The 12,911-nt window shown below is 35.4% G+C and overlaps 1 protein-coding gene across 1 annotated transcript in view; it reads left to right on the top strand.

Moving 5' to 3' along the window:
• The window catches only part of CSMD3 (CUB and Sushi multiple domains 3), a 576,871-nt gene that overhangs the window by 78,340 nt on the left and 485,620 nt on the right, over positions 1 to 12,911 (top strand). The window contains exon 2 of the mRNA XM_005420686.3: positions 1,805 to 2,027. Within this exon, the coding sequence (XP_005420743.1) occupies positions 1,805 to 2,027 (223 nt within the window). The remainder of the gene's footprint in view (positions 1 to 1,804; positions 2,028 to 12,911) is intronic.

Below are 12,911 nucleotides of genomic sequence, written 5' to 3'. Positions count from 1 at the left end.
GGCCTCTGTACATTTAAATGCTCAACGTGAAGACAAGCTTGTGAATGTGCCGTGAAGATGATTTAATGAGCTCAAATATATACATGTGTGTATAATTTAAGAGTTGGCGTGTGGTTTGTTTGTTTGTAGTTTGTTATGAAATGTACATCATGTTGCTGTGAAAGAGCAACTCAGTGCTTTGTGCTTTCTCTCAGATGAAATCCCTCCACTAGAAGAGGAGGCTTGTTCTGAGCATTCTTGGGGAAGAGAAGTTTCAGGGGTGCAAAAGGCGAAGTAGGAAAACTGATCTAATATTTAAGGGATAAGAGAGCAGAAAGCCTGGAGAGGGGATGTAGACCTACATTTAGAGTACAAAGTTGGTGGAAAATAAAAAGATATTCTAAAGTCCCAAAAGTGTTAAGAACTGCCATAACTGAGCATTAGAACTTGAAACAAAAGTGTAGAAAAGGACCTGCCCTATCAGTGCACAGTGACTTGGGAAAGGCCTTTTTATAATTATTCTTGTTCTCTTATTTTTCTAAGGAAATGGATCTTGTATATAAAAAGGATATTTGTTATAGTCCAAGAAAAGTTAGGGTTTGAATGTGGGGTAATTTCTGACATTTAAGAAGGTTCATTTTAAAAAGGATCTATCAGCAGAACAACTTTTCAGTTTTGACTGACTGTACTGAATTTGGCTGGGATAGTCTTAATTTTTTTTCATGGTAGATCCTATGGTATTATGTTTTAGATTTGTGACCAAAACAATACTGAACATTTGATCAGTGCCTACACACCATCCAGGTTTCCACTACTTCTCATACTTCTGGGAATGGGCAAGAAGGAGGGAGGGGTCACAGATGGGACACAGATAACCCCAACCAATAAAAGGGATATTCTAGAACGTATGGCAGCATGCTCAGTGGTAAAAGCTGATGGAAAGAAGGAGTAAGGGACCACGTTCAGGGTTATGGTGTTTGTCTTCCTATGTAACCATTAGGCCTGATGTGGGCCTTGCTTTCTCAGAGATGGCTGAACACCCACATACCAAAGCAGCCAATTAATTCCTTCATCTGCTTTACTTGCATGTACAGCTTTTGCTGTACCTATTAAACTGTCTTTGTCTCAACCCACAAGTTTTTTCACTGTTATTCTTCTTTCCTCCATCCCACTATGGGGGAATGGAGAGGGAGTGTGGATGTACTGTGTGAGGGAGCAGCTCTGGGGCCCTACCTGATCACTGCAGTTAAATGACATCCACATAGGGTCAGACAAAACATGTAAACTGGTAATATTTATATGAGATGATGTAGTGATGCAACAGATGGCTAGTTGAGATTGAGCCCTTAAGTACAGAGTTCTCATAACTCAGAATTATTGATTGGGAAAAGCTTGTTCATAATAAATAGGCTTTCAGTGTTTTCCAGAGCCAAATACATGGAGGAAAAGCACAAGGTTAATAGGTTTCAGCTGTATCAGACCTGTATCCAAAGAGACTTATTTACTCTTCCATTTGACAAAAAAAGGGAATTGATGTGAATACTTTGCTTCATAAGCAAACAAATTTAGTCATAGATGTTGTTATATTTATTTTCAAAGATGCTAACATATGTCTTTAGATAAACAGTATGGAAAACACATTTGTTAGGTAGGTGGGATTGTTTTGCATTAAGTGGCCAGCATTTGTATAAAACCATGGGCTTTACCTTTCTAAATGCAGTAGTTGCTAAAAAATATTCTGATACTTTTTCTAGTGATGTATTCTATTGAAGGTTGATATAAAAATGGATAACTAACTTTTTTTTTTCCTTGATTTTTTTCTTAGGATTTATTTATACCTGTGGTGGAACTTTAAAAGGACTCAATGGCACTATAGAAAGCCCTGGCTTCCCATATGGATATCCAAATGGTGCAAACTGTACCTGGGTTATAATAGCAGAAGAAAGAAACAGAATACAGATCGTCTTTCAGTCTTTTGCTCTAGAAGAAGAATATGATTATTTGTCATTATATGATGGGCATCCTCACCCTGCAAACTTTAGGACAAGGTAAAGAATAAATATTATTAAAATCTTACTTGCAGTAATAAATAAAAAAAATCTGATAAAATAATTAAAGCTAATATTTTTAAATTATGGATTCTTTCTTAGTCTTTAAGGTGTGCTTCCTCTAATTAATCAGGTGTCAAAATGTATATCGTGCTTTAATTCTAGTTAAAGTAAAGGCTGAAATTAATCTAGCCCTCATAAAATTGGTCTCAACAAAACATAATTAATTAAGAAGCATATGAGCATGGATACATTTAATGTGAAGTGAATATGAGTTGTGGAGGTCTCAGTTTACATGATCTAGTAACAGTGGAACTTTTGTAGTCTTTGAAAAGGGGGCTTTTTATAGAGATCAGGAAACATTTAATTAAGGTAGACTAGGTAATGTGTGTGTGTATTTGTATATGAATATCTAAAAAAAGGGTTTACAAAAGTGAAAAAATCTGTTTGAGATATCAAGAGTGTGATGTGCCACAGACCATTTTCTATCAGAGCCTACTTCTGGGTCTTAGCCCAAATGTTCAGTTCTGGAAGGCTGCAGCTTAAGGAACACAATAATTCTACAATACCAACAGGTACATTACTCATACATTTGCTAGTTATCTTTACTATCTGTAAGTCAATTTGTCATCTGCCTAGAGTTCTGTAAGGCCTTTGGCATCGCCACACAACATTCTTGTTATTAAAGGGGAGAAATTTGTATTTCTTTGGGTGGACTGTTTGATGAATAACAACACAGTGGCTACATAGCCATACCCAAAACATTTCATTCAACAGCTTAAAGTCCAATTAGAAATCAGCAACAAGTGGTGTCCCTCAGGGGGTCTGTATTCAGACAAATACTATTCAATATCTCTGTTAATGATGTGGACAGTGGAAATGAGTGCAGCCTCAGCAAGTTTGCAGATGTCACTGATGTGAGTGGTGCAGTTGACTTGCTTGAGGGGAGGGATGCTATCCAGAGGGACATCAGCAAGCTGGACGAGTGGGCCAATGGGATGAGGCCAAGTGCAGCATCCTGGTCAGTTCTCAGTATCCATACTGCCTACTGGATCAGTGAATTTAGAACAGTCCTGCAGAGAAAGATTTGGGGACATTTGTAGATGAAAAATTGGATGTCAGCCTGTAACACAGACGAGGACTGGAGCAACTCCTCTACAAAGACAGGCTGAGAAAGCTGGGGCTGTTCACCCTGGAGAAGGAAAGCTATTGTGGAGACTTACAACCTCCCAGTATCTGAATGGGCCTACAGGGAAGTTGGAGAGGGACTCTTCATCGGGAACGGTAGTGATAGGTCAAGGGAGAATGGATGCAAACTGAAAGAGGGGAAATTCAGGTTAGATATTAGGAAGAAATTTTATACTGTGAGAATGGTTAGACACTGGAATGGGTTGTGGATGCTCCAGCCCTGGCAGTGTTCAGAGAGAGCTGGATAAGGCCTTGAGCAACCTGGTCTACTGGGAGGTGTCCCTGGGGGAGTTGGGACTAAATGATTTTATAGGTCCATTCTAACCTCTTAAAATTCTTTGGATCTATCATAAGGTTGGATATGAGGAAGAAAATCTGTATATAGAATGCAGTAAGATACTGGAACAAGCTGCCCAGAAAAGTCTTGGCTTTGTGTAACCTGAAAGATGTCCCTTCCCATGACAGTGAGGTTGGAACTAGGTGATCTTCCAAATCAAACCATTCCATGATTTTATCCTGTGATAAAGAATGTAATACCTCTTCCTAATCAGGGAACATCAGTTCCCTGATGTTTCATTTTACTTTACATAACGTTGCTCAAATAAAGAGATGTGTTTTCATAATATTTTATGGTGTTGATACACTGGTAATGTTTTTTTTAAACTATTGCATAACAATCTGGCATCTGATCACTAAAAGGAATATGTAACTTGGTACTACAAAGAAATTAGAAGAGTAAAATTCTACATCTCAAATTTCTGCAGGATATAAATTCTCTTAAATGTTTAACAGTCAGCAGATGCAGAAAGATGCATCTCTAGTGAAATTGTTTTCCTTTGTACTTCTGTGTTTTCATTTCTGTTTCATGAGTGCTTGCCTGCAATTCTGATATCAGCTGCAGGAAAGAGGAAACCCACAGATAAAAGATTTGAGATCTGTCTTCCACAAGTTTTTCTCCTTTCTATTCACTCCTCAAAAGATAAAACAGATTTTCTCAAATGTTGGAGCCTGAGAAGGCCCTCACTGTCAGTTGAAAATTTGGTTGGTGAATCTACTCTAAACTGCAGCCTCAAGGAGTATGTGAACAATGTTCTGGTCAAATGCAAAGAATAAAACTATGATACCAGTTAGGAACCAATTGTCCTTACTGAGTTACAGTTTAAATAACCATCAGGGAAAGCAGATGAAGATGGTTAGCAGGTTAAAAAGAAGATGAAAATAATATCTTGTAAAGGCAGAACTATTTTTCTTTATGTCCTGTTCAAGCTGCTGAAATAGTTTACATATATTTGTGTGAACACATGCATTCATATATATGCATCAATACATAGATATTTAGATAGCTATATATGCATTTATAGAGATATGTGTGCAAGATTCTTTTGAAATTAAACTAATTCTTCAATGCTGGAGATTTAGAATATGGGTTTTTAATATCTTAGAAGAAAGTCAAGGAAGCCTGTCATGCTTAAATGTTTCAGTACTGTATATTTAGGATGCCATTAGATTTTGGTGAAGAACAGTGTAAGAAGTTATGTGGAAGAGAAAAGAGTCAGTCAGCGCTTAAAAAGGAAAAGATGATTAAGCCTCAATATAGGGCTTGAAATAGACTACTTTTGCAAGACTTACAAGATCTTTTCAGAGTGTGGGTGTGGAAGAATAGTACACATTTGTGTGAGTGGAGAATTGGCTTTAAAATTTGGAAAGCATGACAGTGAAATTACACAAGTTTTACTAAATCTTTCATAGTGACATTTATTTTCTCAGATTGCTACAGTCATTAGCAAGATGATGTTTCCTTAAGTTTTCTTTTTTACAAATAAGCAAAGTTTTACTGATGAGCCGTTTGTTGTGGAAACTATCCTTCTAGCATGACAATGTATTTTGACATTTTACTTAGTGACATGAATGAAAGTGTAATCAGATTACACTTTTCTCCCTCCCTTTAATTTTGTAACAGGCAAAAATATTTTCGGGGGACTACACGTGTATTTGAAAAAATACATAACTAGACAGCTAAAAAATTGTCTTGGATAGACAAGGCCACTACTGTTTTTTAGTTTAATATTGTGGAATAACTGTTTATATGAATGAAATTATTTTGCAGTTCAACTATTTGTGAATCTAATCACCTTTGACTGCCTCCTTATCCAGTTTTGTACTTCGTCTAATTGGTCTCCTCAGAATTAAATCTTATTGAAATTACATTGCATGTCTTCAGCAAATGCTCAACAGCTTTTAACTGATTTACTTGGCACTTAAATGGCAGTTAAACAATAATAAATGGAAAAGAAGCATATCAGATATGACCGCTATGGAAAATGTAGTCAGTATTTCACTTGCATCTTTGTGTTACTGTATCCTTGATTTAGTTTATTTCACATTATAACCTTTGTTTCAAACTGTAAATACAGAATATCTTCAAACTCTGAACTTTATGTAATTTTTTTTCATAAATCTTATTTGTAATCACCTAAAAAAAAGTTTGTTTGCAGAAAGTAAGTGTTGCTTCCTGTATTTGAACCAAGCTTTTGGCAAAATTTCATAGCTGGGAGTATTTCTGGGTCATGTTACTGTCCATATTTAGAGCTTTCTTGTGCCCCCCAAATGCATATTTCTGATTTTTGAGTACACTTTCTTTCACGTTTATACAATTAGTTCCCCTCAAAATAAAAATTAAAAAAAAAAATAGGGCTTGATGTTCTGCTTACTTTTAAAAACATTGTTTTGTCCTTGTTTTGGTAAGTAGCTAATATTTCTAACTCCTGTTCTAGATAAAAGTGTTGCATTTCCAGATTAAAACTCCTGTTCCATTTTTTCCAAATTTCTATCTTTATCATTTTTTTTGGTGTGGCGCAAGAATCATTTCAGCTAAGCTTATAATATATTTTCAATTTTCTGAGTGCCCAGCTTGAGAAAAAAGGGTTTTGATAGCACTAGTGATAAGAAATCCCATGCTTTAATGAAGTTAGCAGAAGGTGTGCTTGAACCAATAAAACATCACATAAATCAACTGCTTTGCATAGCCAGTAGGAGTCATCTGATAATATCTTTGCATGTTATGAAAATAGCGTTTAGTGCAGCTTGTAAATAATTCATTGTACTAGGGTTATCCTAAGGAGTGGTGAGAAAAGATCTGCACGTAGGCACAAGGCAGGAGCCAAGGAGATCCAGCTCAGGCACAGCCCGGCAGGGGCTGAGCAGGGGGAGCAGAGCTGGGACTCTGAGAGGGTCCAGCACAGCCCCTGCACAGCCGGAGCCAGGCCCAGGGTCCCTCCAGGCGGAGCAGCTGGGAGCAGAAGGACACAGGGCTCCCCACAGAGGAGGCTTGAGAGGCTCAGGCAGGAGGGATGGGGACAGAGCTGCAGCAGGATGCCTCAGGGTGGGTTGAAACAGAGGCCCAGGGACCATGGACAGTGGGGGGTGGCAGTGCCACCAGCTGAGGCTTGTTAGGGCCAGGAAGGGTTATTGGTTTTCTCGGAGTCTGACTCTGCAGAAAAGAATCCGTGAGAAAATTATTTAATATTTGCCTATAAAGCAGAAGGTATGGACCTAACTATATGAATTCTTCATTGTGTACTTCTCTTGTCAGTCCTTGAAAAGTCACATGGAAACCATTATTAGTTTTAAAGCACACCCTCTGTGGCAGTGATGTGGTGCATATATAGGTGGATGTCTGAATGGCAATATGAACCCTGACTATTCCTTGCAATTATTTTACTTTACATCTTGGATAATATCTTGTTTCCTTCTTTCTTTAAAAGAAATTGCTGTGCGTAAGAGAAAATATATTGTCAGTAAATATCAAAAAGCATATTGGTATTTTTCTTTTTTTTTAATTAAGGAGTTAGGTGCTTAGAATTAAATACTAATTTGAAAAGAGGTGTTGTACTCAGCAGTTGTCTTTTTTTTCTATAATTAGTTTGCAGTGTAGTATTCAAAATAGGTTTAAATATTTGAATAATAATGTGACTATATACCCAAACTCTGTTTGCAGTTCCAAGGAAATATATTTCCAAACTTACTAGTACTTAACCAGTTAATTAATTTAACCAGGAAATTTTTTTACCTGTTGAATAGTCATGACAAAATTAACATTGCATTGAAATCAATGAAATTAATTCAGATCTATTTTAGACAGAGAAATAAAATGCATCCCTTCTGCAATTGTAGTTGGCTAAATTGAAGCATTTAGGCCAGTATAATTCTGTCTCTGTATGTTGACCAAAATAATCTTTCATATGTTTATGCTGATCTATTTTTTAGTAGCCGAAATGATATATTTTACAAAGTAAAAAAAGAAAATTATTTAGAAAATTAATAGCCTACCATAATGTTGCGGTAAAAGGCATCATAAAATTCCATCACATGTGTCTTCATAAGGACAGACATGGTACAGAAGTTTAGAAAGCTCTGCTGTTAGAAAAATGGTATAATAATTTGTGATTTGGTTGCATAAGCGAAAAAAACGAAAAATATATTTATTAAAAAAATATATAAGTGGAGTTGTGAGAATTTACCACAAAATGAAATTTTTGATCCCTGAATAAATATATGTACATATTTTCCTTGTATTGAGAGTCTGCAAGATCAGCATGTATCTGCAGAGATATTTTTAAATGTTGATAACATCACTGTGTCCAAAGATTTAATTATATTAAAATCTTTTCTCTTGCGACTCATGGTTAATTTTCTCTTAGGAACTTTAATGGAAGGAAGCTTTAAACATAGTGTTTAAAAGGGGAGTTAATACTCATAGTTTTTAATCTCTTGTATTTAAGCAAGATAAATCATCCTTTCATCTACACTCCCTGCTGAGGCCACCAAGAATTAAATGTACATGTTACCTGATCAGTCCTGCTGAGCTGAATAGGAGAAATTAACTGAAATTACTGGAGACATCTGCTACCTTTCCTCTGTTGGTGAATAACTCTCCTAAAACATTTGACTCCCTGATTATGCCTACATTTTTAACATTTACTCCCCTTTCAGATAAAACAGCATTTTCAGTAGATTAATAAGTAGCTCTTTAAAATTTCAGCATGCTCCTAGTGTTAAATATAATTTGGTATTGGCTCCTCACTCAAGTACTCCCAAAGGTTTGAATTTGGTACTTAATCAGCAGACTCATACTGACTGTAAAATTAAAATTAATTTCTTTGGTCCAACTTTGGTAAAAACAAAGACAAAAAAGAGTGTAAAATATGTAAAATTACAATTAATCCTTAATATTCATTCATATTAAATACTGTTACAGTTGTAGGTAGGTGAACTGTCTGTTTACTTGACTCTGAGGCAAGGCTATGATAACTAAGAAGGGAATGGAAAACCATCAAAGCTGCCAGAACAAGAAGCCAAACTGGCTTGTCTGACCATGCAGGAGTGTGACCTGTCTCAGTGGTCTACGGGACCACACAAAGAGCAGAAGGAGTGTCTTCCCCACCTGATGAGGGAACACCCATATGGGTGATCTGAGCACCCCATCAGTGCCTGCTCCTGGCCTGAAAACCTTCTCAGATATCTGTTTCTCCATGATAAATGTGCCAGGTATTACTGACAACACGAGTAAACACTGTGTTTTAGCTCAAAACCAATCACAATCTATGGTACATTTTTTGTGAATAATTTACTTTTTTATTATTATTATTTTTATTTTAGAGCTTTGAAATCATAGAATTATCCATCCTTTTCTATACATCTAAATTTTAATTGGAAACCATTCAGGACATTGGATAAATAAAACCAAGTCAAAACAAAATCACCAACAAAATCCAAAGCAAAATCAAGAATACTTTCCTAATTTCATGTTCTCACTTAAAAAATAAACAACACTAACTTAAATGCTAACAATGTCCAATTTTAAAAGGCAAAAAATATATTTTTGGAAGACTAGATTTTGCCTTTAAAATTTTCTATTTTTAAAGTGGAAGAATTACAATTTACATCTTTCATGTGCTAAATTGTCAAATTTATCTTACAAAACTTTGATGAAGAAAGGCTGACAAAAGAATAAGTGTTGTCACTAGCAGAGGCTTCCAGTGTCCTCATTTAATAATTCTGCTTGCTTTTGCATTTCTTATTCTGACACGTATGTGTTTCTCCTTTCAGTAGATATCAGTCTGTGTCAAACAGGCAGCTCTTAGATTATTCTGTTAACATTGTTCTGTCAACTAATACCACCCTGGTAGCTCCAGTAAATGTTTTTTTCTGACCCTGACCCTTTCCTTTTCTTGGTCATTAGAAATTCATCCATATTTCTTTATGATCATTCATATGTGTCTTGGATCCTTTACTATCTCCCAGCCAAACTCCTTACCTTATTTTTTTTGGAAATGATTAGGTTACTATGTATTTTTATATATTCACTATATGTCATTATTAGAGCAAGTGTTCCACTCTTTCTCATACTGATTCTCAAAAAAAAAAAGGTCCACATTTTTTGCCTTGCATTTGCCTCCTTCTTCCTCCATTTCTGCTATGTCAGGGTTTCCACTTCTAGAATTTCCTGACTTAAAGATTTGTTTTATTTGCTCTGTCTTTTCCCACTTCCTCTCCCTTTAGGTGATCTACAGTACTACAAGATGTAGTGCAGGGTGCCCAGAGCTAGAGCCAATGTCTTGTCTGGGCAAAATACCATGAGGGTGTGTTGATTCTTCTTCCTGAATCCAGATTTTGTTGTATGTAGATCCATTTTACTTCTTGTATGTGTATCCTTTTTTGTCTTATTAAGTTGTTTCTCATATGAACAATTCCTTCTTAAACCATTCAAAGACCCTTTCAGAATATTTTATCAGTTCACTTAGATTATTGCTATTTTAAATAGCAGATGGAGTATCTAACTCCAAGTTAATTCTGTACATTACATCTACTAATTTAACAGCTGCTCAAGTTAGCAGACTACTAATAAAATAGAGAAAAAACTCTCAGCTCTGTGAGGTTCTAGATTAAGTCTGTCAGAGACAAGCTCTCTCTGACTGTTTTTTGTTAGGGCTTTAAGACATGTCAGGGTGGCATATTTGCAGTCTTCACTCACCACTAACATTGACAATTGAAGCACAGAGCTTTCTTTTTCACTCTCCTGTTTATGTCTTTTTGGATATTGATGAAGACCAGGACTTGTTGATAGGGAGACAGTGAATCATTGTACCTCAAAAAGTACTGTACCTCAAAAAGTTTCCATTATCAACCATAGCTCTGATTTTTTTTCAGCTCAAGCTGTTTATTATGCCCTAAGAATACACGTTTTTCTTCTTTCATCACGGTTCACTTCCTGTCCAAACTTTCAACCAGAGCAGATACTGTCAGCTGATTAGGATCAAATTAGGGATTCTCCACTTTGGAAACAGCTTCAAGTCTCTTATCACAGTGATTTTTATTTCAGCTGCTCCATGGTTCTTTAGATTTCTCCATTATTTGCCTGGAAAGAGAAGAAAGAAAGGAATTTCCTTTGAGAATTTAGGGACTAGTGAACAAAACCAACCAGATTATACTCTCACAAAGAAAGAGAAAATAAAAAAGGTATAAATCCTAGACAAAGACCAAGGAGTAGATAAGGATACAGAAAGCAACAAGAACAAATACCAAAGGAGTTGAAGGAGACAACAAAGGCCAATAAAGAAGGAACCAGCAACCAAAGCGGAAAACTATGAGATAGTAAAGTAAATAATTCTTACTAGGAAAATTTTCACAGAACAACCAAAATAAATCCTGCAAAATAAATAAATACTGTGTGAACAGTATGTCAACTGAAAATTGACAGGGACACAACAATAAATACAGAAAAAATTGTAGATAAGAGAAACAGATAATTGAAAGAAATGTAACAGAATTAAATATATAGGTAAACAGATATTTAGCTCTGAGATGGATTCTGAGTAGACAAATCATTTAAAAAGAGGAGGTTTTTTTAAATCTGAAAAGTTTGCTTTATGAAAAAATACATTGAAGTAAAAATTTTTGGCACTATGCTTATAAATGCAAAGCTGAAAGAGCATAGCAATTGTTCTATACTCTTAGGAATATTTTTATATGATGTTAAAAGTCTAGACACTGATAGAGAGAGAAAGGTAGATAATTAAAACTGATAAAAGAATTTGCTTGTCTGAACAAGGTGCCACTTGTCACTTGAATTTATACTTACATTACTACAAAGAAGCTGAGGTTTTTGCAGGTTTGAAAAAAATAATTAGCTAGAAAGGAAATCTAAAGTTAAGTAGTAAGGATTTAAAAACCAAACCCAAAACCAAACTAAGCCAAACTAAATGAAACCTAAACAACCAACTAAAATTTTGGCTATATTTGAAGGTGGAGGTAACTTTCTATAACTGATATTAGAAGAGACTTTCCCATTTTCAGCTTTCCATTGGATATCTTTCTCTGAACTGGATGGCCAGTGTGGCTGCTTTGAATTGGCTGATGGATATTGGACTAGCTTGTTTACTTCTCATAGAATGCAAGAAAAACCTCTTTTACAGCCTCTGAGATCTATTCTCTGTCTTCTTTGGATAAACTGGTAACTAAGTTAAACTAGTAACCACCTATATATATAGAGTGAAGTTGCCAGTTTTATAGTGAGATGAGTATGGTCATTTCTGAGAAACAAAAATTTTACTTATTCACTTTTCTTTGTGTTGCTAAATTGCTTCATGGCATTTGAAACAACCTAGAAAGAAAAGCTGATTTTTGTTGTGGAGGCCATTTATACACTGTAACACAACCTGCCAGCGCTCTCTGTAGCCATTAGTTTTTCATCTACGTTTCAGCTATAGAAAGGAAAAGAATAATAGTCTTGTCCCAGAAAGCTATAGTCTTTGGGAAAGTATCATTCTATTACAGGACGGTTTAACTGTTAGACCTGTTTACATGACAGAAAGGTAACTTAAACCAGCTGTTAAATTCACCTTGTATTGTTGCAGTTAGCAGTATCAATAAAAATACCTTATAAACTTGATAATTGAACCAGAATATATCTGGAACAACCATATATTGTTACTAAACTAAACCCTGAACAATTGGTTCCTGTATGAATACACTATTTCTACTATCTTTGAAGAAAGGCATGATCCTTCTATTTTAACTGGTATGTCTGAAGAAAGCCAAAAGAATCCTTTGAGATTTTGTGCAAAGATATGTTTGTTTGTATGTATTTACATATACACTAACTAGAAAGAACATCAGACATGCGGCTTTACCTGGAGAACTTTTCTCTCTGTCTCTCTAATGCTTGCACCTGTAATAAGCAATATACTGGTAAGCTTTCAGCTTTGGGTATATTGAAAGTTGGAATTGAATTCAACATGATTCAACAATTTTATGTAGAGTTTTTAAACCTTTTCTCTTCCCCTGTGTTTTGGGTGAAGTAGATTTAATCTTTCTGTATCTCAGGTTTTCTTGATGATAGTCTAGGGAAATTAAGTCTTGTTTGTTTGGATTTTTTCCCAGTCTAATATTGGACATAGGATTTTGTCTAAACATTTGGTTATGTAGAACTGCACTAAGTTATTGATGAATATGCTGTAACACCAGGTTTCATTATTATACTAATGTGTTCCAGACATATATGGAAGTGGCTCTTAACACTGTTTTATGAGATGCAGCTGTAAGAAATTTTTTAGTTGATAGTAAATTATGAAGAGGTCAAATCAAAAACATGAGTTACTTTTTAAAAGAAATAATTATAAACTTCATCACACAAAC

The sequence above is a fragment of the Geospiza fortis genome, unplaced genomic scaffold (genome assembly GCF_000277835.1).
Source record: "Geospiza fortis unplaced genomic scaffold, GeoFor_1.0 scaffold111, whole genome shotgun sequence".
NCBI lineage: Eukaryota > Metazoa > Chordata > Aves > Passeriformes > Thraupidae > Geospiza > Geospiza fortis.
This window is presented reverse-complemented; position numbering and strand designations above follow the sequence as displayed.